Raw genomic sequence first — 25,014 nt, forward strand, 5'->3', positions numbered from 1 at the left:
CACTTACAGTTAAAACTTATACTTTCAAACACAAAGCTACCTTTTAAGTGCTTTCAGTAGGCATCAATTATTAAATATCCAACTTCAATGAAGGGAGAAAAACAACCCTTCCCACTGAAGCTGGAATAGCCTTACCAAACACATACCAAAATGCACCTCAAAGCACCTGCTAACCCTCAAACTTACTCATTCACTTAATTTTAAAAGTACTCAATTGCAGACAGCACTACATAAAAAAGGGATGCAAAACACAGCCAGGAACCAACTGAAACACACTGAATGGCCACTGCATGGCTTCTTTGCAACATGATGTGGAAAGATATTAATCCAACAATTACCCTGGAACACAATACTCACAATCATCATCTGTATGAAGCTTTGCCTTGAGTTTTTCCATTTTTCTTTCATCTCGTAGCAGGGTCCTGTCTTTCTTAAGTGTTCCTGTACTCTCCTCTTTCTTCTCTTCGATGCTCTCCTGGATTAATGAATATTCCTCATAATTTGTTATTCCTGGAATTATAAATAAATCCAATATCTGACCTCATCTTTCCAATATATGAGTTCTTTGTCATATGCTGCATCTGCCACTTTCAGAAAGGTATTAAGTATAAGGTATTTTTTTCTGCTGCCTACCCAAGGGAAGCTGCCAGTTTAAAAACATGATGGAATGTAAAATAATTGTAAATTCAAAAATGGGGACAGGCTATAGCAAATTTCCATTCATGGATGCCTACAATTGCTTCCTGAGGACTCAGCAATTTCAGCTTGCCTGTGATGTAAAAGAAATGTGGCAGAGCCAACTGAGGAACAGAAACCATGTGAAATTCATGATTTTTTTTGTTTAAAGTGTTATGACTCAACTCTTCCTGTGAATTTTATATGAAACTGAATCAAAAATCAGTTCAAAACATTTAGCATATATGCTAAGTTGTTCCAATTTCTTTGTTCTGTTTGATTTTTCTGTACTGTTTAGGAAAGCATGTTTATGATATACCAGACAGCAAATTAAATGCTCACCTACATGACCACATTCATGAAAACAAATCAAACTAGTTTTTGAGGTAAATTAGTTATAGCACAGGAGAATCCAACATACAAAACCTCAAAGCTGAAATACATGATTCCCTTTCCAAGTAAAGTAATATAAATCAAATTAAGGCTGCTTGAACTCTAAATGAGATTTTAAGCAGTTTTAAGACTTAAATCAATCCATGTTGGATGCATACTTATAGTACATGTATTAAATACAAATTTGTTTTAAAAAATACCTACTTAGCTACGTATTGAGACAGACTATAAGCAATATCACACATTTTTGACCAGCTGCTCTGGATGGCTTCTGTGTGTATTTTTATAAATGATACAATTCTGTGATCAACTCAATCATAACAACACAAAGTCCTAAGCTTGGGCACGTTTCAAGGTCAGCAATGTTCCTCTTTTATCCAATTAACACTGAGTATAAATTCAGTTCTAAACCCTTATCTCATAGCAAGAATAAATGTAATGTACAACAAAAAATTGGTACCTGTACTGTTGGATAACTTTGTGCCTTCAACTGCTAAATCCTGAAGTCTAAGGATACAGCTGACTCTCTACAGACTTTGATAAAACCTGGACAACAGGTTTCAAGAAAGTGTTTGGTAAGTAGTAACTTCAAACAAATGTAAATTTTTTCACATGTATGCTGATTTCTAGCCACATAACATCCTAACAATCAAAATTTAAATATGACAGAAGAAAAGATTCTTAAGCATGTGGGTCCTGAAACCTTACCTATCCTGCTGCAAATGGTAACCAGCAATTCACCCACTGTTTTAGAGTCATCCACCATGACTGTTTTCACTGAACCATCCAGCATCCGGATTTTCTGAGGTCTCTGTTTCTTTTTGTACTCCAATATATCCTAGGAAGTAAACACAACTGTTTCTAAATGCTTCTGGAAGCCACCACAAGCCAAAGCACTACCTTAGATGCCTAAAACAGGATTCCCTCCCCACCCTCCAAGCTGGATTTTTCCTTTGTGACACTATAGGCAAAGGTACTCATTTAATAAACTGGAGCAGTGACTGCTTTTAGATCTGGCAATGTCATTTCTCAAGGATTGCTCTTGTGCTGTGCAATGTACTCCAGCATTTCAGAAGGACTGCAGTGCTGTGGTTGCAGCAAGCTGGCCAGAACAGGAGCCAGTGGGACCTCACCACCTCCAGGACACAAGAAACCACCTCTAACACAAGGTCACATCAAATATAGAGGATATAACCAAAGTTACTTTCAACTGCCTGTTAATCATTCTCTGAAGACACTGCTGCCCACAGCAGCTCACAGTCACAACCTGAGGGCAGGAACAAACTGAGCTCTGAGGCACAGCAAGGAAAAGGACCAGGCCAAGTTCAGGAACAGACTCAGACCCTCCCAGCCCTCCAAATGCTGAACATTCTTCTCGCTGTTTAGGAAACAAGATTTCTAAAAATATAGAAGCAAGAGCCTTGCACCATACCCCATTCTGAGTGTGTATTAACTGCACCATACCCCATTCCTCAGCATGTAGTAACTGCACCATACCCATTTCTGAGCATGTAGTAACTGCACCATACCCATTCCTCAGCATGTAGTAACTGCACCATACCCCATTCTGAGTGTGTATTAACTGCACCATACCCCATTCCTCAGCATGTAGTAACTGCACCATACCCCATTCCTCAGCATGTAGTAACTGCACCATACCCATTCCTCAGCATGTAGTAACTGCACCATACCCCATTCCTCAGCATGTAGTAACTGCACCATACCCATTCCTCAGCATGTAGTAACTGCACCATACCCATTCCTCAGCATGTAGTAACTGCACCATACCCATTCCTCAGCATGTAGTAACTGCACCATACCCATTTCTGAGCATGTAGTAACTGCACCATACCCATTCCTCAGCATGTAGTAACTGCACCATACCCATTCCTCAGCATGTAGTAACTCCACCATACCCATTTCCCAGCATGTAGTAACTGCACCATACCCATTCCTCATCATGTAGTAACTCCACCATACCCCATTCCTCAGCATGTAGTAACTGCACCATACCCATTCCTCATCATGTAGTAACTGCACCATACCCATTCCTCAGCATGTAGTAACTGCACCATACCCATTCCTCAGCATGTAGTAACTCCACCATACCCATTTCTGAGCATGTAGTAACTGCACCATACCCATTCCTCAGCATGTAGTAACTGCACCATACCCCATTCCTCAGCATGTAGTAACTCCACCATACCCCATTCCTCAGCATGTAGTAACTGCACCATACCCATTCCTCATCATGTAGTAACTGCACCATACCCATTCCTCAGCATGTAGTAACTGCACCATACCCATTCCTCATCATGTAGTAACTGCACCATACCCCATTCCTCAGCCTGTAGTAACTGCACCATACCCCATTCCTCAGCATGTAGTAACTGCACCATACCCATTCCTCAGCATGTAGTAACTGCACCATACCCATTCCTCAGCATGTAGTAACTGCACCATACCCATTCCTCAGCATGTAGTAACTGCACCATACCCATTTCCCAGCATGTAGTAACTGCACCATACCCCATTCCTCAGCATGTAGTAGTAACTGCACCATACCCCATTCCTCAGCATGTAGTAACTGCACCATATCCATTCCTCAGCATGTAGTAACTGCACCATACCCCATTCCTCAGCATGTAGTAACTGCACCATACCCCATTCCTCAGCATGTAGTAACTGCACCATACCCATTCCTCATCATGTAGTAACTGCACCATACCCATTCCTCAGCATGTAGTAACTGCACCATACCCATTCCTCAGCATGTAGTAACTGCACCATACCCATTTCTGAGCATGTAGTAACTGCACCATACCCATTCCTCAGCATGTAGTAACTGCACCATACCCATTCCTCAGCATGTAGTAACTCCACCATACCCATTTCCCAGCATGTAGTAACTGCACCATACCCATTCCTCATCATGTAGTAACTCCACCATACCCCATTCCTCAGCATGTAGTAACTGCACCATACCCATTCCTCATCATGTAGTAACTGCACCATACCCATTCCTCAGCATGTAGTAACTGCACCATACCCATTCCTCAGCATGTAGTAACTCCACCATACCCATTTCTGAGCATGTAGTAACTGCACCATACCCATTCCTCAGCATGTAGTAACTGCACCATACCCCATTCCTCAGCATGTAGTAACTCCACCATACCCCATTCCTCAGCATGTAGTAACTGCACCATACCCATTCCTCATCATGTAGTAACTGCACCATACCCATTCCTCAGCATGTAGTAACTGCACCATACCCATTCCTCATCATGTAGTAACTGCACCATACCCCATTCCTCAGCCTGTAGTAACTGCACCATACCCCATTCCTCAGCATGTAGTAACTGCACCATACCCATTCCTCAGCATGTAGTAACTGCACCATACCCATTCCTCAGCATGTAGTAACTGCACCATACCCATTCCTCAGCATGTAGTAACTGCACCATACCCATTTCCCAGCATGTAGTAACTGCACCATACCCCATTCCTCAGCATGTAGTAGTAACTGCACCATACCCCATTCCTCAGCATGTAGTAACTGCACCATATCCATTCCTCAGCATGTAGTAACTGCACCATACCCCATTCCTCAGCATGTAGTAACTGCACCATACCCCATTCCTCAGCATGTAGTAACTGCACCATACCCATTCCTCATCATGTAGTAACTGCACCATACCCATTCCTCAGCATGTAGTAACTGCACCATACCCCATTCCTCAGCATGTAGTAACTGCACCATACCCATTTCTGAGCATGTAGTAACTGCACCATACCCATTCCTCAGCATGTAGTAACTGCACCATACCCCATTCCTCAGCATGTAGTAACTGCACCATACCCATTCCTCAGCATGTAGTAACTGCACCATACCCATTCCTCAGCATGTAGTAACTGCACCATACCCCATTCCTCAGCATGTAGTAACTGCACCATACCCCATTCCTCAGCATGTAGTAACTGCACCATACCCCATTCCTCAGCATGTAGTAACTGCACCATATCCATTCCTCAGCATGTAGTAACTGCACCATACCCATTCCTCAGCATGTAGTAACTGCACCATACCCATTCCTCAGCATGTAGTAACTGCACCATACCCCATTCCTCAGCATGTAGTAACTGCACCATACCCCATTCCTCAGCATGTAGTAACTCCACCACACCCATTTCTGAGCATGTAGTAACTGCACCATACCCCATTCCTCAGCATGTAGTAACTGCACCATACCCATTCCTCAGCATGTAGTAACTCCACCATACCCATTTCTGAGCATGTAGTAACTGCACCATACCCATTCCTCAGCATGTAGTAACTGCACCATACCCCATTCCTCAGCATGTAGTAACTGCACCATACCCCATTCCTCAGCATGTAGTAACTGCACCATACCCCATTCCTCAGCATGTAGTAACTCCACCATACCCATTCCTCAGCATGTAGTAACTGCACCATACCCCATTCCTCAGCATGTAGTAACTGCACCATACCCATTCCTCAGCATGTAGTAACTGCACCATACCCATTTCCCAGCATGTAGTAACTGCACCATACCCATTCCTCAGCATGTAGTAGTAACTGCACCATACCCCATTCCTCAGCATGTAGTAACTGCACCATACCCCATTCCTCAGCATGTAGTAACTGCACCATACCCCATTCCTCACCATGTAGTAACTGCACCATACCCCATTCCTCAGCATGTAGTAACTGCACCATACCCCATTCCTCAGCATGTAGTAACTGCACCATACCCATTCCTCAGCATGTAGTAACTGCACCATACCCATTCCTCAGCATGTAGTAACTGCACCATACCCATTTCTGAGCATGTAGTAACTGCACCATACCCATTCCTCAGCATGTAGTAACTGCACCATACCCATTCCTCAGCATGTAGTAACTGCACCATACCCATTCCTCAGCATGTAGTAACTGCACCATACCCATTTCTGAGCATGTAGTAACTGCACCATACCCATTCCTCAGCATGTAGTAACTGCACCATACCCATTCCTCAGCATGTAGTAACTGCACCATACCCATTCCTCAGCATGTAGTAACTGCACCATACCCCATTCCTCAGCATGTAGTAACTGCACCATACCCCATTCCTCAGCATGTAGTAACTGCACCATACCCCATTCCTCAGCATGTAGTAATCCAGGGTCCTGCCAGCCTCCAGCCAGATCCCTTTCCGGGGGTCATCATCTGACAAGAACAATCCATAGTCAGAGGCTGTGGGACAGAACAGACAGAGACACATTGAAAAATATCAAACCTAAGGAAGCCAACATGGTTTAATTCAGGGCTAATCAGATTCAGGGTTAAGCCTACATTACACTCACCCTCCATTCTTAGTAAACTTGGATCGAATATTTTTCTGTGCTTCATGAAAAATTCAGTTTAGCAGCAGATAGCAGGGTACATTAGGCTTTACAGAAGGCTTGGAAAAAAGCCTCACTTTGTCATCACATCCTCACATGTCACATCTTCTGTGTATTATATTTATAACTACTTTTTTTGAGACAACCTGTTTTAAATGCTCACAGGTCCTGCTTTGGAATTGACTAACCAAAAATACAAGCAAGTTTGGCCTTAACCACAGTGTACTATTTCAGGCAGCAGCTCTATTTTCAAAACACAGTTTGCTTTCAACCCTCCACAAAATGAGTTTATAATAAACTTGGGAATCTTTTGGGTAGATGATTCAGGTTTAGCTGTTTAAAAATATACAAGACTTCTAGAATTATATCCATGGCAAACACAGCAAAAACTTCTATCTTTTGAATGTCAATTGATTCTTTCAGAAGTAAATGATAAAATTTTCATTGACACACAAAACCAAACCCAGGCTTAGGTTTAAAAGACTGAACTCCAGATACACAAAATGAGGCATCATGACTGTTAATTTAAGGCCTAAACTCCAGAAATATCAACTGAGGCATCATGACTGTTAATTTAAGGCCTAAACTCCAGATATATCAACTGAGGCATCATGACTGTTAATTTAAGGCCTATCCATATGCATGAAGAACCAATGCAGAATCCACTTCACAAACAACCAACCATTCAGCAGCTGAGCCTGCTCTGTTGGCAGCTCTGCAGGTTAAGCTAATTCCCTTTCTCATGGCCAACAGTGCAGAGCCACCTACAGCAGCTCTGGGCCCCACCTTGTTACTGTCAGCCACGTGTCAGGACGCTTTGGACAGAAAGCCATGTAAAAATACCTACAAATTTTTGATAATATTTCATTCTTAAATACCATGCATAGCAATAATTTACATTTAACAGCATTTACCTTGAACACATGATTATTTATGCAATTATAGAGAAGACCTTAAACATAACTGATAGAAGTGCAACTGACTTACAGAGACCCAATTTAAAAGGAAGAATCCTTCCATAAACAACTAAGTGAGATGAAAAACTTTCCCTGCTGGCCTTAATTAAAAACTCCCCTGAAAGGTCAAGTGATCTGCCCATACAGGGATATTTATGATACAGATTCAATACATAACCACTTCTGTAAGATTTGAGAATCTCTGCCTATAAATAGGTTGTGACCTTTAGAAGCAGACAAAGTGCCCAGAGCACAGCAGCACCAAGGAAGCACAGAGAGCTCTGTGCTGCCTGCACCTGGAAATGAAACAGCAGGAGCTGTGCAAGTGCACATGGAAATCATGGCCAGCTTTGTGCTGGGACCAGGCTGTGGGAGAGTGAAATGTGCACAGCTGACAGCCATAAGGACATTTTTAATTATGCACATCCAGTTTGTCAACTGTACAGCTGTCTCCTGAACTAACAGGCAAACACACACTTTAACAGCCACCAAGAAAGGGAAAGGATGTGTTGGAAACATTTCTGTTCATCACTCAATCTTCTAGTGAAGACTCCAAGTGCACTGCAATCATAAGCAAAGGAAAAGCCCTACTATAAAATCTGAGAATTCCTTGGCTTTTCTTTGAGGTTCATGATGTTCAGGGATATTTATCACTCAACTTCTCCAAATTCAACAGCTGTCTACAATCACTGCATTGAGAGGCCAGCATGGTAAAAATGCACAACTTTTATCTGAAAACTGAAGCTCTGGGACTAGACTTCCAAAGGGCTCCTGCAAAGAAGCAATTCTCAGTAACAGTAATAAAGTCCATTACTAGTAAGTTTTCCTAAGAAGATTTTTGAAATGGCTGTAGAATTTGAGAGCTTAAACCTCAATAAACAACCTGCTTTAAGAATTACATTCTGGTGGCATTATATACAATGCAGCACCAAAGGGCTTTGAAGTATCTGAATTTTTGGACAACTTTGGTTGTGTCAAAACCAGATCTTTTGTCCATGGTGTTTACCAGTCTATATTTACCTAATTTGATCAATAGGTACAGAGAGTTACATTTGATTAACATGTAGCACTGTGGTAGCTATGGTATGCACAGCAGGGTGATTTTAGTTATTAACCAGTTTCGAACATTTCTCTTTGCACATTTTGGAGGTACCAAGCCATTCTTTTGAAATTCGTGTCACTGCTTCCTTTGCTGAGGCATAAAATAACTCTGCACAGATTTTCTTAGAACACATTGCCAGAAACATTGCTTTAAGTAGGCAATACCAAACAAAAAATGCTCTTCAAGCAGGAGAGCAATTTCTCACCTTTAAGGCAAACCAGATATTTATTTAAGAAATCTAAAAACATCCATTGTAGGAAAACCTCTGTCAGGACAAAAGGAAGAAAAATAACTGTCAAGGCCCAAAACATTCCTCTGACTGCCCTAGAAGACTCAAAACCCTACCAAAGAGTTCAAAGGGTTGTGCCCACCCAGGGATGCCAATCTTGGGTTTGTGTTGCTGAAATGGCTTTTGAGGTATTAAAGAGTTGGTTTTTTTTTTAGTTTTGTGACTGAAGAAGAAGTCAAGATTTTTAAGCTTTGGTTTTTAAAGTTGTTTACATTTTTATTTAATACATTCTGGTTTTGACTTGTTGAGGTTTGTTTAGCAGATTGGGTTGAGGCACACTGACTGCTTTAGGGGTGGTGTTAGTTTTTTATACTAGAAACTATGTGTACTTTATTTAGAATAACTTTTTAATACTTATTTATGTTAGACAGTTTGTCTTTAATTTAGAAGTGTCACTATTACAGCAGAAGATGGAGGACAAGAAGAAGAAAGGATATGTTTAAATTTTTTTATTTTGCTTTTTGAACTTCTATTTTAAAAACTTTAAAATTTTACTTTTTCACTTTGTGACAAGTTAGCTATCATTTTACTTAAACTATTGTGGCTTGTAAATCTTCACATAAAGTTGGTAATTGTTTCTATGGGTTAAAATTAAAGGTGCAGGTGTCTTTGACTTTGTGCTAAGGTCCTTGAGCTCTTTGCTAGGGTTTTGAGTCTTCTAGGGCAGTCAGAGGAATGTTTTGGGTTTTGACAACAACTTTTGGTCCCTTAAAATCTGTTTGCACTTGTTTCCTTTCACTCCAGAACCCTACAACTTAAATAAAAACAAAAAAAACAACAACAACAAAAAAAAAACAACAAAAAAAACCCAAAAAACCCCCCAAAACAAACAAAAAAACAAACAAAAAACAACAAAAAAAAAAAAAACACCAAAAAACCCCCCAAAAAACAACAACAAAAAAACCAAACCAAAATCTCCTGTCACGGACATATTTGATGAAAAATCCTTTTGCTACGATCTTTTTCTCCTGAGAAGCCAAGAGGCCTCAGGAATGAAATGCAAACATTGATTATCTGCTGCTGTGGAATGCAACAGGTGCATCTTTGATTGGTCTCATGTGGTTGTTTCTAATTAATGGCCAATCACAGTCAGCTGGCTCAGACTGTCTGGTCAGTCATAGGATTTTATTATCATTCCATTCTTTTCTACTCCTTGCTAGCCTTTTGATGAAATCATTTCCTCTCTTCTTTTAGTACTCTTTTAATATATCATTTTCTTTTAATATAATATATATCATAAAATAGTAAATCAGCCTTCTGAAACGCGGAGTCAAGCTTCCCATCTTTCCTCACGTCAGGGCTGCCTGCAAATTCAACACTCTCCAGCATAAGAAATCAATGGAGAAACAGGACAAATGTCCAAAGCCCCTCGGGGTCGGTGTCCATTTCCAGTTCAGCGGAACTGGAGCGAGGAGGGAGGAGAGAGGAGCTCACCCTGGCCTGTCTGCGCCTCGGGCACGCGCTCCCGGATCGCGCGGCACGCGTCGTACACGGCCGTGGACGGCTCGAACTGCATCGTCTTCACCACATTGCACTGCCGCACGCAGATCTTCAGCGACAGAGCCACCATGGTGCCAAGCCTCTTGCAAGCCCCTACTGGAGTGCCTGAAAAAGAAGGAGCGGTGTTGTTGCTTAGTTTTTCATTTAATGCTTTAATGTAATCAGCTTTTCATTAAACGAATGAAACTAGTTCGGTAAAATTGCATTTATTCAATTGCACTTCTATATGAAGTCTCATTAGGATCTTTAAGGTAGAAACTGGCCAAAACACGTATTTTTCTTGGTGTAATGGAAATTCATTTTTCAAAAACTTGTGTACACATACTAAATGTTCATACATTCTTTGAGAAATGTTAAAATGGTGCATAAAAAGCCAACACACTTACTGGGTATATTGGCAACCTATTTATTTTTTCTTATATATCTTTTTCTCTCCACACATTTTTATTAGATCATCTAGACCAGCTTGTAACCAACAGCTTAAAATAACTACTTCATCAAAAGTAGGATTTTCTTAGCACATAACTAATCCTCCCTGAAGATTCTGAAATGTGCAATATAGTGTTATGGTTTTTCTCAAGTCTCCACATAGACCTGCTAGATGTTTTTAGCCTGTTGCACAGCTACAGAAAGCTTCGAGAATGAGTTATTTTTCATTTCAGCTATATTTAAAAACTACACCAAATCTGACAGCATTTTTTTACAGAAACAGGAAGCTACAGATGCTTTTTGTATTGTTTCATTTTGTAGATAGTCTGGGTTTTGTCTCCAGTGTCTTCCCTTGCTGTTTTAACAGTCCAAACCACTCTTCCATCACTAGACTTTCCACAACCATCTCCAAGAACTCTTCAGAACTTAAATCCATTCTCCATAAATACAGAATGCGCTAGAATGCCCAAATAATTTCTGCATAAACTGATGTGCGTGTCCTATTTTTAAACAGGACTTTCCTAGGGGATCCTAGTGACTAACTTGAAGAGCTAGGAGCTTGTTTTCCTCAAGTTCAGGGGCCTGACTTGACTCTTCATGTGAACCACATCCCTCAGAGCTGCCAGTCCAGCCTGCCTCCAAACTCAGCATCCCTGCTGAGCCCTGCTGGTCACAGGACAGCATCACCCTGAAGGGATGTTCATCCCCTGCTGTACAAGTTCCTCTCTGCACTGCCCAGGCTCCCAGTGCAGCTTCTCCAGCAGCTGCAGGGGTGGCTGGAGTGCCCCAGCAGGACCAGCACTGTGTCAGTGGCTCCCCTGCAGCAAACACCCACCACGAGGTTCTCCTTTGTCTCCTCACACTCTGATTTTTATCCTTCAACCTGCTCACAGCCCTTCTTCAGATCCAGCTCTTGGCAACCTCTTCTTCTCCTGATGTGAAGGGAGCTTCACTCCTGTCCTTTCTCAAGTGCCAGAAGTCACTGAGAGTGACACCCCAGCCATGGGATTCATCTCAGCAGCTTTCAGTGAAGGCAACAGGGCCACAGCTTCCTAACAGCAAGATGTACTCTGTTAGTGTGACACAATGCTCTACTTCAAAAACAAGCAGGGGTCCTGTGTCTTAGAAAATGTTCTTTTTAAAGGACATTGTTTAGGTTTTCAGCTTTTTAGTATTTTTACTTTGTGATGGTGCACCCCATAAACCATAAACATGCATGTCAGAAAGAACATCACAAGGCAGCCTAGCATAGTGCCTTGCATTGTAAAATGATGCATGCCCATGCTGTCCCTGCCAGATGCTCATTTAATCCATTCTAACAAAGCTCCATAAAATGGGAGTCCACAGCATCCACAGCTAAACTGCTCCACTTTTGTTTTTTTTTTTTTTGCTATTTCTACATTTTGGATGCTTCTCTCTCATACAAGTTTTCAACTTAGGCTCTCCATGCTGCAGAAGAATGTTTTTTCCCTTCCCTATATAATATATACAAATTTATCCCTCATATCTTTAATGCACTTATACGAGTTGGGAACCTGTTACTGTCTCCTCTCACCACCACTCCTATTTTTTTTTCCAGGGTCAAATTCAACTCAAAGAAGGAAGGACCTAAATATATCAGTGGTCTGGTTTCCTTCAGCTCAGGGTTCTTGTTCTCAGAGACACCAAAGGATGCTTCATCTGAAACAGAGCTCATGACTGATCAGCTTCCTCCAACAGAATGTTCTCAAACTCAAGAGAAAGGTTTTTATTTGCCTCCTCCAGATTATCCTCAGGCTCTAAATCTCTCCATTTGGCTTTCAGTAATAAATGGGATAGGCAGTTTCCATCTCCTGGGTAACAGCCAGAACAGGACAGCTGTTCTTTCTCAAAAGATCTAAGAACTTGGTCAAGAAAAAGGGCTGAGATCACAGAGAAAAACATGGGGGAAATATCTTCCACATTCCCTTTATCTTCTATAGATTGATTCATATCATTTAAATATTTCTCTGTGCAAGCAATGGACTCTCTGTGCCCCCAGAATCACTCTGTCTGTGGAATGGCTGACCAAAACTTGAAAGGATTCTGAAAATTAAGAAAATTTTAAACGGAACAGCTTGCTTCGTACTGTGAGTAATAAAGTAGGAAATTTCTAAATCACACTGTGACTAATCTGTGCTTGTAAGGTGGGAGACTGGAATAATAAATTATGAATCTGACAGCTTTCGGAGGAATAGCAGCAGCTTTGAGCTCTTAAAAAAGCCACAGAGCATAACTCAGAGAAGCCAGAGCCTGCAGATACATATCAGAGTGTGCATGTCAAAGCCTTGAGCTGAACCATCACAGGGCTCACATTCTGGAAAATCTGAACAAAACAGAATTCTAAGCAGTGCTTGAATGAAGATGAGCAGCCTTGGTGTGCTCTCAGAGATACCTCACCAACAAAGCAAACAAGCACAAGGATTTCAAACACACATTATCCAAGATAATAAGATATAAAGCAATGAGATATCATCCCAAGATGTTAGCAAGGACTGAAAAGTAAAACAAGAATGAGGCAGCAATAAGGTTGTTAAAAGTAACTTCAGGGGGAGGAACGTGTGCCTCTGGGTTAAGGGGTGATTGCACAGCACCAGCCACAACACCCATGGCAGGAGGAGGCAAACCCTGCCCCAGCTCTGCTCCCTGTCCTTGGCAGGACAAAGCTGCAGCAGACACCTCCATCCATCTGCACAGCCTGCTGCAGTCTCCCCTGAGCTCCTGCATCCTCCCCTGAGCTCCCTGCCTGCCTGCATCCTCACTACAGCTGGGATGCTGTTACACAAACTACAAAGGTGTGGCCTTAGAAGCACATACATACTCCGTGAGCAGTCAAAATATTTTTCTTTAATAATTTCTCTTCATTAAAAAAATTAAGAGAAAAATCTGAAAATTCTTAAAATCTAAGGACCAATATTTACAAAACTAAACATCTCTTCATCTCGTAAAGCAGGTGTTTTCAGTGAAACAATCTGAACTTTAATTACCAAAAAAAAGTTATTTGATGAAACACTTCTATATATATATAAATATATTAAGTCTATTATTATATATAAAATATATTATGTCTATTATTATATATAAAAATATATTAAGTCCACTATTAGATATAAAAAGATATTAAGTCTGTTGTATTTTATGAAATAAATCTGTAACTTGCCTACTGCAAGTCACAAACTAATATTTTGAACAAAAGCTCCAACATATTTGTTTGAGAAATGTTCCCAAATTAACAGGAAGAAAGTTGATGCCAAAACACCCCCACCCTTCATTTTCCACTGGAAATTAATTTAAAATTGCTTTTACTCCTGGTGTCATTCAAGGGGAGCAAAACAGAACTAACCAACATCTAGAAGGACTGCCAAAGCTGAGTAACAAATGAATTTATTCCTATCCTACTGCACCTCTTCCTCCATCAGCTCCAGCAGTAATTTCTGGAAGGGTATTTTCTAACTAAGCAGTAATTTGTACACACTGTCTGTGCTACCACAGTAAATGAACAGTTTTTGCATGGATTTACTCTCAAACCTCCTTGTTCCATTTCTGCTTCACCCACAAACAGCTTTCCCAACCAGCCCCTTAAAAAGCCTTCTGTAACAGTATGCAAAAATGAGTTTTGTCTGCTGTTTGTGAATATATCTATGTTAAAATATTAAAAGCATTGAGATGGATGACACACATATGATGAGGTTCAGACTTGCCCTAATTAGAGAGCTTCCATGATTTTTTGTCATTAACAGAGTACTAAATCAGTGTAGGATCCAACTCTACACAGTGAAAATTTCACAAATCAAATGAATACTCTGAATGTAAGGCTCAGGTAACGTACAACACAGGTCTCCATTCCACAATGCCTTGCTGAGATAACTAACATGAAAAAAACAAAATTACAGAAATTCCAGAAAAGGTTTCCCAAGAAACTGAATTGTACCCGAGAGTCCAGCTCTGAGAATGTGGCACTGCTGCTCTGCACAGAGACAGACAAGGCAAGGGGCAGCAAAGTTGTCTCAACAAGCATTTTACAAGGCCTCTCAAAACACATGTAGCACAGGGAAAATTGCTGCTTCTCCCAATACTGACAAGGAGAGAAGTTTGCATCACATAATTTCAACAGGAATTAACTACCATCAAGCCAAAAGCATAAAATAAAATAAAGTAAAACAGCAAAATAAAGATGCAGGGAGAAGGGGGATTTAGAGGGGAGACCAGATAGTGCACACTGACCTCCCTGATCATTTACCCACTCACCTGGATTAATTTGTACCATTGCTACCCTCATATCTATGCTGTCTGTGCTGATGAGGCCATGATTTTATCTGGATACTCTGAAGTGCAATGCTAAGCAAACAGAGAATGCAAAATGTCAGCTCAGTGCCATGAGGGCACGTGCATTTCCCATCCCTGCCAAGTGAGCTGAGGTAACTCTCAGCCCAAACCCAGCTGCATTTCACAACCAAGCAAAGGTGGAACAGCCACCAAGACACTGCCAGACACTCACCACACCCACCCAGTTAAAGAGAATTGTCACTGCCAGTGCTGTGGTTAAAGCACAGCTCTGCCATGATTCAGTAAAGGTCTCTCTCCCTGGAGATATTTCTTAACTGGTTCATTCAAGCTTGAGCAAACACAGATCTAGGTCATGAGACTGCCACAGCCTCAAAGCCTCTATGTGTACATGCTCGTAGAGGCAAAGCTACGTGTTTTTATACTAGACTAACTTTGTAACAAAATCCAATGGAACACGAGTCCTCTACTCTTGTCAGTATTCCTACCAACTACCTGCTGGCACTGGGCACCAGCAGTACAGGACAGATGATATTTTCTGTTGTTCACAGAGGTTGAACATCTAATTCTATGGTACATAGGAAATACTTGTTTCGTGGACCTGCTAAGACCCTTGTGAGCAAAATGCACTCTGAGGTACAAATCCAGCTGAACTGATAGCTTTGTGTACTTCGAAATTATGAATGCAGATGAAAGCATCATCCTTCAAAAATCAAGCATAATGGAACCACAAGGCAGGGAGACAGGCATAGAGAGTAACAACACCCATTTTACTCTGAACTCACAATGGCACCTGTGTTGGCTCTTACCATAAAAGAGGTGACACAACACCTTTCAAGGAGCCCTCCCTTCAGCGCTCCAGCACTGTCAATTTGTAACTCATTTACACCACAATCTCTTAAGGGCTGCCATTAACAGATTTTCTGAGACTAAGCTGATTCTCCAGTACAGGAACCAAGCCATCATCTGTGGGTTGTATATTGAAATGCATGCCCTCATGTCACAGCAAGGCCATCATCAGCTCCTTGCTGGACCAGACACTGTGAAGATGTCATCACTGGCTGTTGCCATTCCACTGGGAGCTGTGTAGTGAGGTGCTTCCAGGGGTAGCTATCACTCATGCACAAATATCACATTTGTAAGCACTGCAGTGGAAGTTGTCTTGTCATTAAGGTTAGAAACTCTTCTGGTCAGAAAGGAAACAAAACAATATCTCTTAGATTCCCTCTAGTCAGCTTAGAGCAGAAGGTAAGAGCAGTAAAACAAGAGAGGAAAAGCTGATGTTCTAAACGGGCAGCAAGTACAAAGAGATCAACTTGGAGGGTCCAGAAGCAGCCTGAGAACCTCAGACACCACACACTGTCTGGGGGGCTGATCAGAGCTCTTGAAGTTTGAACAAGCAACCAAAAAAGCATAACCCTTCCCTTCCATTGGTTAGAATACAGGGAGCTTAACACTGTACAGCACCAAACATGGTTTATTCTGTTTGCAAGTAGGCACAGACAATTAAAATTCAAGAACTCTCACATGCCCCCCCTGCCCTAAGAAAATCCCTGCTCAACCACTATGGCTGTATATACACACCACAACCGCTGCTAAGTTTTTTACCTTAAAAAACTTCAAGAATCTCAGGAAAAATTTGCTGCATTCAGCTGTAGCATGCAGTACTGAATTTTACAAACAAACTACTTGGAAAAAAAATCCCCACAGCAAAACAAAGATGAACCGGGACAAGCTTTGAAAGGTTACTATGAGAGCAGGCTGTAATTAATGGCATTAATAGATACCATTCTCAGTCCATGCTTTATAGTCATTCAGCAACAGCATCTCTTTTGCTAAGAGCCCAGCAAGGAAGTTCCCTTAAGCAGAATTATGTAAGAGACCAAAATATTTGGGTCTAATTAAGAGTTGTTTATAGGACAGTCAGCTTATTAGCAATTGAACTTCAGCTTGCTTTTTAAGTCAAAAGGCATATTTGCAAACTAACTTGCTTGAATAAATCTTCAAAAGGAAGTATGAATTACAAGGACTACAGAAGGAATGTCACTGTCCCAGACAGAGCTGTAACAGCTTTTAGATAAGATAAGCCAAGAGCTTGACTGGAGCTAGCTGCAACACAGAAATCACAAGGCTCAGCAGCAAGAGCCTGCACTGTGGCACTCAATGACATGTCTCATGTCTTTGAAGAGGCCTTCCAGACTTTGTTTTCCTATTTTGCAAGAGAAAAGCAAAACCAGAAGCATGAGTTTCTGTAGAAACCAGAAGAGAATCACATCCTTTGGCCAGGTTCCTCCCCCAGAGTCCTTGGGAAGACAGGAATAAATACATGCACAGACTATTACCAAAATGGTATCTGATGTATAGAAGACATTTTTATTTGGTGTGGGTGTGTTTTTCCTCCTTTTAAAGGGTTTGTTGGGTTTTAGAGGGGTGCTTTATTTTTTTAAACTCGACTCCTATAAGGTTAATCTAGGTCCACCTCAAGCACTGCAACTTGCTTACAGTGGGATATATTTGTATATGTTTATACAGCTTCAAATATATTATCCAATCTGTAGTACCTATGTAAATTATAGGATAAGAAAAAGAAATTATGATTAAAAATAATTCCTATTCTTTGGAAAGGTTTGGCTGATAGAAAACTGATTTTGCAAAGCAGCAGATATGACTATTTGAAATATTTCACCTAGATTCTAAATCACAGAATTTAGGTGAAATGTTTCAAATATCTAAATCTAAGAATAGGTTGAACTAGAAAATGGGCTGTTAAATCCAGGCTACAACAGTTCTGTATATTCACACTATTTTCAATTGCTTAAATACTCTAATATTTTGAAGGACAATTTTAAAGCTTTTATGCCTAGATCTACAACCTATGAGCACACTCAATTTAATGCTTTTTTCCCTCCCCATTGAATTAACTGAAGCCACCACTCAAACTTCAGAGCTCCACCAGCCATTTTTGGGAGACACCACAAAGTCAGATGAAATAAATCCCCTGGAGTTCTTCCCTGAGTCATTTAATGACACAGCTTGGACAAGACTGCTTGGGTTCACCTGCTGTGCTCTATTACTCTGCATTTTCCATTTTTCTTCTTTTTTTAACTGACATGTTTTGGCAGACAAACAGTATTGCAATGTCCCAGATGAACTGTCATGGTAAATCATATATGGATTCTTCTTTTGCTTTCCTTTCACCCTCCTGAACATCATCTGATGCTGCCCAGGAACTTTTTAATTATTTTCTTCAAAGAGAACAGCAGTCAACAGTTACCTCATACACATCTACTTGATCATCCACCTCAGGGAACAAGAAGGGAACTAATAGGCTGCTCAAGTTTCTTATAGGCTTTATAAACAACCTTACTAATTTGTTAAACAATTTGAACTATTTAATGATATGAAATCCACTCAGCTACTGCAATCACTGAAGTAAATCCACACTGATAATTCTGATCAGCATCACCATTCAGAATTAGATGGGGTTGATAAGTCTTCAAAAACAGCTTTGCTACACAGAAGCAAATTAGTGAGGCTCAAATACAGTAATTTTTTGCCAGTCCTGTAATGGGGTTTATAGGGAATGGTTCTCTGCTCTCATTGATTCCATCTGAAATGGTAAACTTAACAGGCACTGAAATTGCTCTCAGTGGGCTTTTGATCCATTTGTCCAAAAAATCAATTAATTCAATTATTTAAAACAGATCACTTAAACAGGAAGTGAGGCAGAAAAAAATTCAACATTTATAAAATGTTATTTGAATGAATGCAATAGTAGTTTTAGCAAGCCAGCATTCCACTTATTTAAGTAAGCCAAGAAAATGTGGGGGATTCACACAACTGGTTGGCATGCTGGCAACCAAACTATGATCTCCACAATAAGCCAACTCCTCACCTAGAATCTTCACAAATTCAAGATGAAGGCAAAGAGATTTCTGACTTGGAAAACTGTTATTTCTTGCAGGCCCATTTCAAAGGCAGGAGGCTTGGTAAAGAGCTCACTCATTTAGTGAAAATTCAGGTTGACAGCTTGGAGACTGACTGTCATTTATATTAGGGAAAGCATGGCAAAGTGGGTCCCAGTCACAGCTACAGCTACTCTTTAGGCAAGATAATCCATTTTTCCTCTGTTCAAGAACACAGAGTACACTAAAATCCCTTCTATGTTCACACAGCCACATACAGAACAATGAAGTGCACTTTAAAATCACAGTTCAGCATCATGCAAGTTCACTACTTTAGCACACTTCTTGCCAGACAATACCTATTGGAGAACTCAGAACAAAGCCAAGCACTACTTAAATCTAAATTATAATTAATTCAGTTATGTTTCTACCCTTTAAACACTCAGGTCTCTATTCCATCTACTGCAGTACTATCTAGACGATTTTTTCTCATAACCTATCACAATTTGGTATCAACCTGAGATTAAGACAATTTTTAAAATAAATTACCATTCTTTATCAATTTTCATGTCATGAAGATGGAAAACAGTTTACAAAAAATAGTAAAAATAAAAAACCTTCATGTCAGTGAAGACAGCAATTGTAAGCCAACATATATCCCTCATTAGAAAGGTGGTGACATGGAACTGCCATCATATCCTGGCAGTGCTGGAAAGTTTACACACAGTCTACAACTCAGATGGTGCCACGGCAAAGAGAAAAAGAGCAGACCATGCAATCTCCTTCCTATGGGTTTAAACAGCTACTGAAAATAACCTTTTCTTGCTCTTCCAACCTCCATCATCTCCTTGAGATTTAGCACACACACATTACCAGCCATAGTTTATAATTTTTAGAATAATAATGCTTTGGCTGATGCTACTGCAGCAAGGTGGAATGACCTTAGTGCATGCTCCTTTCATTTTCTGATGCCAGCACCTGAACAGAGAGGGAAGGCACAACAAGATGTCTCAAAACTTCACCATTTCTCACCATCTTAAAGGCTGAGTGCCAGCGCCAGCTCTAAACATTTTTTTTTGAACCTCAGGTTCAGGCAAAGATGTCAGACTCTGCTTTTTGATTACTAAATTATTTTTTATTAAAAAAGAACACTTCTTCCAAAAGAAGAAACAAAGAGGGAATGGCTAGTCAAAAGAGCTCTGAACAACTAATAAAGGGATAAAAAGGAAAAAAAAAATTAAAAAAGAGAGTAGCTGAGGAAAGGAAAAAGATCTATAGCTAGAGACTGCAGAAAGCTCAGTTACTACCAGAATCAGCAACATTAATGAAAACAGAAAAGCTCAGCAAGAACAGTGTGCTTGCACCCATCACATCTCTGTCACAGCCACAGAACAGGACAACACAGACTGAGCTCCAGCTTTAAGAGCACTCCACACCCCCAAGGTAAAAAAAAAGCTCACAACCACTGGATAAGGAAGGACAGAAATCAGAAGGTGATGGGGTCCTTATAAAGATTTATGAGCAGGGTTAGAGAAAAACCTAGATTTCAGAAGGGAACAGGACTGAACCCCAAAACATCCACTGCTCACTGCTTCTACAGCAGAGACAGAGGAACAAAGCAAGCATGAAACAGCTGAACTTTTCACAGGGGGTGACAGTGTGTGCAAACATTACATGTCAATTGGATTATACTGAGTCTAGTACACTGCCAACTGTGTGCTAATGTGAAGTCAAACCTCCTCCTACACCAAATGTGCTCACCAAGAGCACATCTCACCAATAAGCTCAAAGTCAGCTCAGAAGCCTTAAGATGGCTGAAGCGAAACTCACACATTTTGTTATTTTTCCTAGCAAAGCCTACTTCAATATGTACCTAAACCACCTTCATTTACCCTTGTCCTTAGACATATTTGATACAAACTGACATGCTGCTTTAATTATAGGCTGCTGTGAAAGTTCACTGAAGACATTTTTCAAAGATGGAGAATTGCAGGACAAAATTCCATTAGCGACCTTTGAGTATTTCAAGCTCCATTTCCAGATGAGCAGTCAAAGCCACAGCCACATTTAGAACAGCAATGTGGGCAAGGTCAAAGTAACTCCAACAGATGAAGAACATGGGGTGAGATTTATCAACACCTTGCCCAAAGCCAATTTTACCATTTAGTGACATTCTCTTCTGAGAGCATTACAGCACAGAAGTGGTAATTTATCTGTGAAGTTATTCTAGCAATGATTTTTTTCCTTGTCCTTTTTGCCACCTCTTACATGTATTCAGATGAAAGAGTTAATTCATCTCTCAGCTGTTTGTTTCATACCAAGGAAAGGCATGGCCCTTTTTCTCAAGGCTTAGAGAAATCACTTATTACATGATCATATTCTCCAGTCTCCCTGGCAACTGATTCAAAACAGTCCATGTCTGTCACAGTCAGGTTAATCTCCAGGCTGTTAATTACAATATTTATCTGGCACTTCAATGTTCATTCATCACATTTATTTTTCAGCTCAGATTCTCTCTTCATAAACACACAGTCACAGAAGTATATATTTCACATTCTCCCTACAGAAAATTTTATACTGATATGTACAAGCTTTTAAATTACTCTAGGCTTTATGTCATTATATGCATTACAAAGAAAATTAAACAGGACCTTACCTCAAAATTAAACTTCATTTAACAGAAAATTAGTTTGTCTGAAAGTACTGTTTGATCACATGGAAGGCTTCCAGCAATCAAGTCTGTAACACAAAACACAAACAAGTTACTTATCCCCAGTTCAATAATTTCTATTTTCAAGTACCTTCTCAGGAAGTTGTAAGTTTCCTTTTCCCTTCAGGAGTCACAATTTGCATTGCCAAAAGGCCTTTGCGCTGAAGAAAATAAATTTCAGTCCAAGCTACTAAATTACTCACACATAAGAGCTCATAATAAATGAATTCATTAGTTTTTACAGGTAAACACTTTGAAATTGCCAAAAGTGTCAATTATGAAAACACTTGTAGCACAATTCTGGGTGTTAACATAAATCAAACTATCACACTGACCTCTCAAAACCATTTCATTTATTTTGCATTAGCTTGCTTTTCCATAGTTTACTGTCCCTGTGTGGAATTACAGTTTAATCACCACAACTCAGGCCTCTCTGGGCAATCTTCCTTCTGAAACTGCGATTGCAAAAAAAAAGGTAAAAACAGAGTTTTGTTTTGTTTTTAAAAGATGACAAACTCTGTTTCAAGGCTTTGGCTGTTTTGAGGAGATGGGTTTTCTTGTTTGGGTTTGTTTATTAGAATTTTTCTTTTTTTTTCCCCTAGGTTTCTTAGGCTTCTTTGTCAGTTTTTACTCTAAACAAAAGCTAATATATCATAGTGGTTTAATAATAATGAGAATGGGCAAATCAGCTTGCACACAAGCCATTTAGCAATTCTGGATGCCCAGAGTGCTCTGAAATAAACATCAGCATCTCTCCCATATCTCCAAACATCCCCAGGCTCAGCATTACCCAGGCCCAGGTCTGGCTGCTGGCAAAGCCTTGTGTTCCATGTGTGCAGTTATGGAAGGCTCTCATCCCATTTTTACATCTTCTGGATAACCTAAAAATTCAAATGAAGTTCTGATCCACAGCAGCTACCCAAATTTGAAACCAGTTCATGCATCAATTTAGAAAGACCAGGATGTTAAAGAATAGAGTTACACTTTCATACAGCTACATGGCAGGGAATGCCTTTTAGCTGAGAAAAGCCCACAGCAACAAAAGAATTCTTGCAAATTTTAACCAACCAAAGCTGCCAAAAACATTTCTGATAAAACAAATTCATCACTTAATGTTTTTCTTGGTTGGTTAGAAAAGTGATTTTTTGCTTTCAGTGGACTTTTAAGCAACATCAGCTCTATGCCAACACAACTATTAACTAGAGGTTAACAGATTTAACGCAGGCCAGAGTAAATGCAGGATGCATACCACAATTATTTCAGCACCCAATTTATCACCTGCACCTGCATTAAAACAGGCAATGCAGTCGTTTTCTACTTGGAAATTGAGATCCTTGATCACTCTCATCCAACTTCTCAATGCCTGCCAAGTTCCCAGTAATGAGCAAGTAATGCACAATTACATCTAATTAAAGGTGTGCCAGCAGCCTGCACCTCATGGGCTTCCCTCAACCATCAGGTGAGGATAAAAGCAGGTTCAGCTCACAGAAATCTGAGCATCTGAGGCATTCCCTGAGGTGGCTGTATCAGTGCATAGGGATTGATCTGCAAGACAAGGATCTGCATTACAGTAACATCCAAATTCCTGTTCAGTACAGCCCATAAACTCACCAGCCACCCCACTTCCTACATCTCTATGTCCTTCTCCATACCTGCATATATTGGAAGGTTCTAAAATTTCTATCAAGTGGAGTTGTGAAGTAGCTCAGTAGTCCCTTGCAGCTGCCACTGTCTTTGCTCTCACTCTGTTAACAAAGACACCAGAGCCTTCCCAGTCCCCATGCTCTGCAAGCACAAAGCAGCAGCTGAAGCATCATCACCTCTACTCAGAGCCACCACCAATGCAGGCTGACACCTTCTGGACGTGTACCAAAACCTGAATGCCTGCAGAACATACCACATCTAGCAAAGAGCACAACCAGATGTAGGAGAATGAAGTGACCATCCCAATATTGCTCCTTTCTAGCTGCACCACACAAAGGCCCTCAGATAAATTTTCCAATTCAACATATGTTGTTGCCATCATGGTGATTTAAATAGTTGTGAAACTGCTTTGAAATTTGCCCTTTTCAGAGACAGTTCCAAAAGAGAATCATTGCTTAAAAGAAAAAGAAAAAGAAAAAACCCAAAAAACCCCCAAAAAACAAGCAAACACAAAAAAACTCCAATAGTTTGGGGTTTTTTCAAGCTGTACACCAAACATAGGTAACGAGAAAGTTATTTTTCTGTAGTTTACCAGGAGGGTCTATCTATTTACTCAAGTGTTAATGAGACAGGAAGGAAGGGGGTAAGGCAACTGCTGTCTTAATATTTTACATCAAGGGATGAAACAACACAATTAATTTGCATATATTACCAGAGTAACTCAATTAATAGAATACCATGTTTCAAAACGCCAATTTTAAATAGTAGATTTTAAGTTATCAAAATACTTAAGAGTAGAAATTTGAATATATCTTGTGGAGTGTGAGGAAAACAAAAGTTGTTTGTACTATGATATACTGTAAGATTAGCTGGAATAAATATGACTGTGGAGACAACATTCATGTTGCAAGTGGGTTAATTTACTGCTGAAGCAGCCATATATTTTTTACTTATCAACAGGGAGATAGAGAGTCCCTAAAAAAACCTATTAATCACTGTTTTTTTTATTCTATTGTGCTCGCTTCCTGGAATGCAGTCAGAGAGGGAACTAGACTGCCTAGAAGCCCAGTCAGCAAAGCAGCTGCCCTGAACCCAGGATTTGTTTACAATTATTGGAGGGTGGGAGCACTGAGTGCATGAAGCACCTAATTGCAGAGGTTTACACAGGGCTTTCTCAATATCTGGAGTATTTCTTAGCAGTAGCCCCCTGGCTCCCCCCTTCTCCTCTCTTTCCTTAGCTGCAGCTACATTTCTATGAAATGTTTTTGGTTCAAATACTAGTGATGTTGTTCACAGAACAAGAAAACTAAATAAACAAAAGCACTGAAGCAGAATGTACTTTCTCCATTCTACTGCTGATTCCTACACTATGAAATAGAAGTAAATTACAGTTTTATCTTTATAGATATTTCCTAGGTAATCTCTAAATTCTTGGTGGTAACAGTTTCATTCAGTAGCATTTGGATTTCAGGCTCAGATCAAACGTGAATTCCAGCATCATCTCATACCACATTTTGCGAACGTGGAAGATCTTTCTGCCCACGTATTTCCTTTGGGTTTATGATGTGTGTTTTTCCTATGCTGTGCTCTGTGGGCTGTTCTTTTTGTTTGTGCTGCTTTGATTGTGTGGGTTTGGGGTTTTTTACACCACAACCAAACCCAAATCTATGCTCCATTACACAGGGTGTGTTTTAATCCTG

The 25,014-nt window shown here is 40.3% G+C and overlaps 1 protein-coding gene across 2 annotated transcripts in view; it reads right to left on the reverse strand.

Moving 5' to 3' along the window:
* TLN2 (talin 2) overlaps nucleotides 1-25,014 on the reverse strand; it is a 147,078-nt gene that overhangs the window by 82,564 nt on the left and 39,500 nt on the right. The window contains exons 2-6 of one of the 2 annotated variants that reach the window (XM_059481928.1): nucleotides 21,617-21,699; nucleotides 10,259-10,429; nucleotides 6,231-6,328; nucleotides 1,777-1,906; nucleotides 358-510 (exon numbers count right to left, since the gene is read on the reverse strand). In XM_059481928.1, the coding sequence (XP_059337911.1) occupies nucleotides 358-510; nucleotides 1,777-1,906; nucleotides 6,231-6,328; nucleotides 10,259-10,394 (517 nt within the window). In that variant the 5' untranslated portion in view covers nucleotides 10,395-10,429; nucleotides 21,617-21,699. The remainder of the gene's footprint in view (nucleotides 1-357; nucleotides 511-1,776; nucleotides 1,907-6,230; nucleotides 6,329-10,258; nucleotides 10,430-21,616; nucleotides 21,700-25,014) is intronic. The other variant, XM_059481927.1, reaches the window with a different exon arrangement.

The sequence above is a fragment of the Ammospiza nelsoni genome, chromosome 14 (assembly GCF_027579445.1).
Source record: "Ammospiza nelsoni isolate bAmmNel1 chromosome 14, bAmmNel1.pri, whole genome shotgun sequence".
NCBI classification, from domain to species: domain Eukaryota; kingdom Metazoa; phylum Chordata; class Aves; order Passeriformes; family Passerellidae; genus Ammospiza; species Ammospiza nelsoni.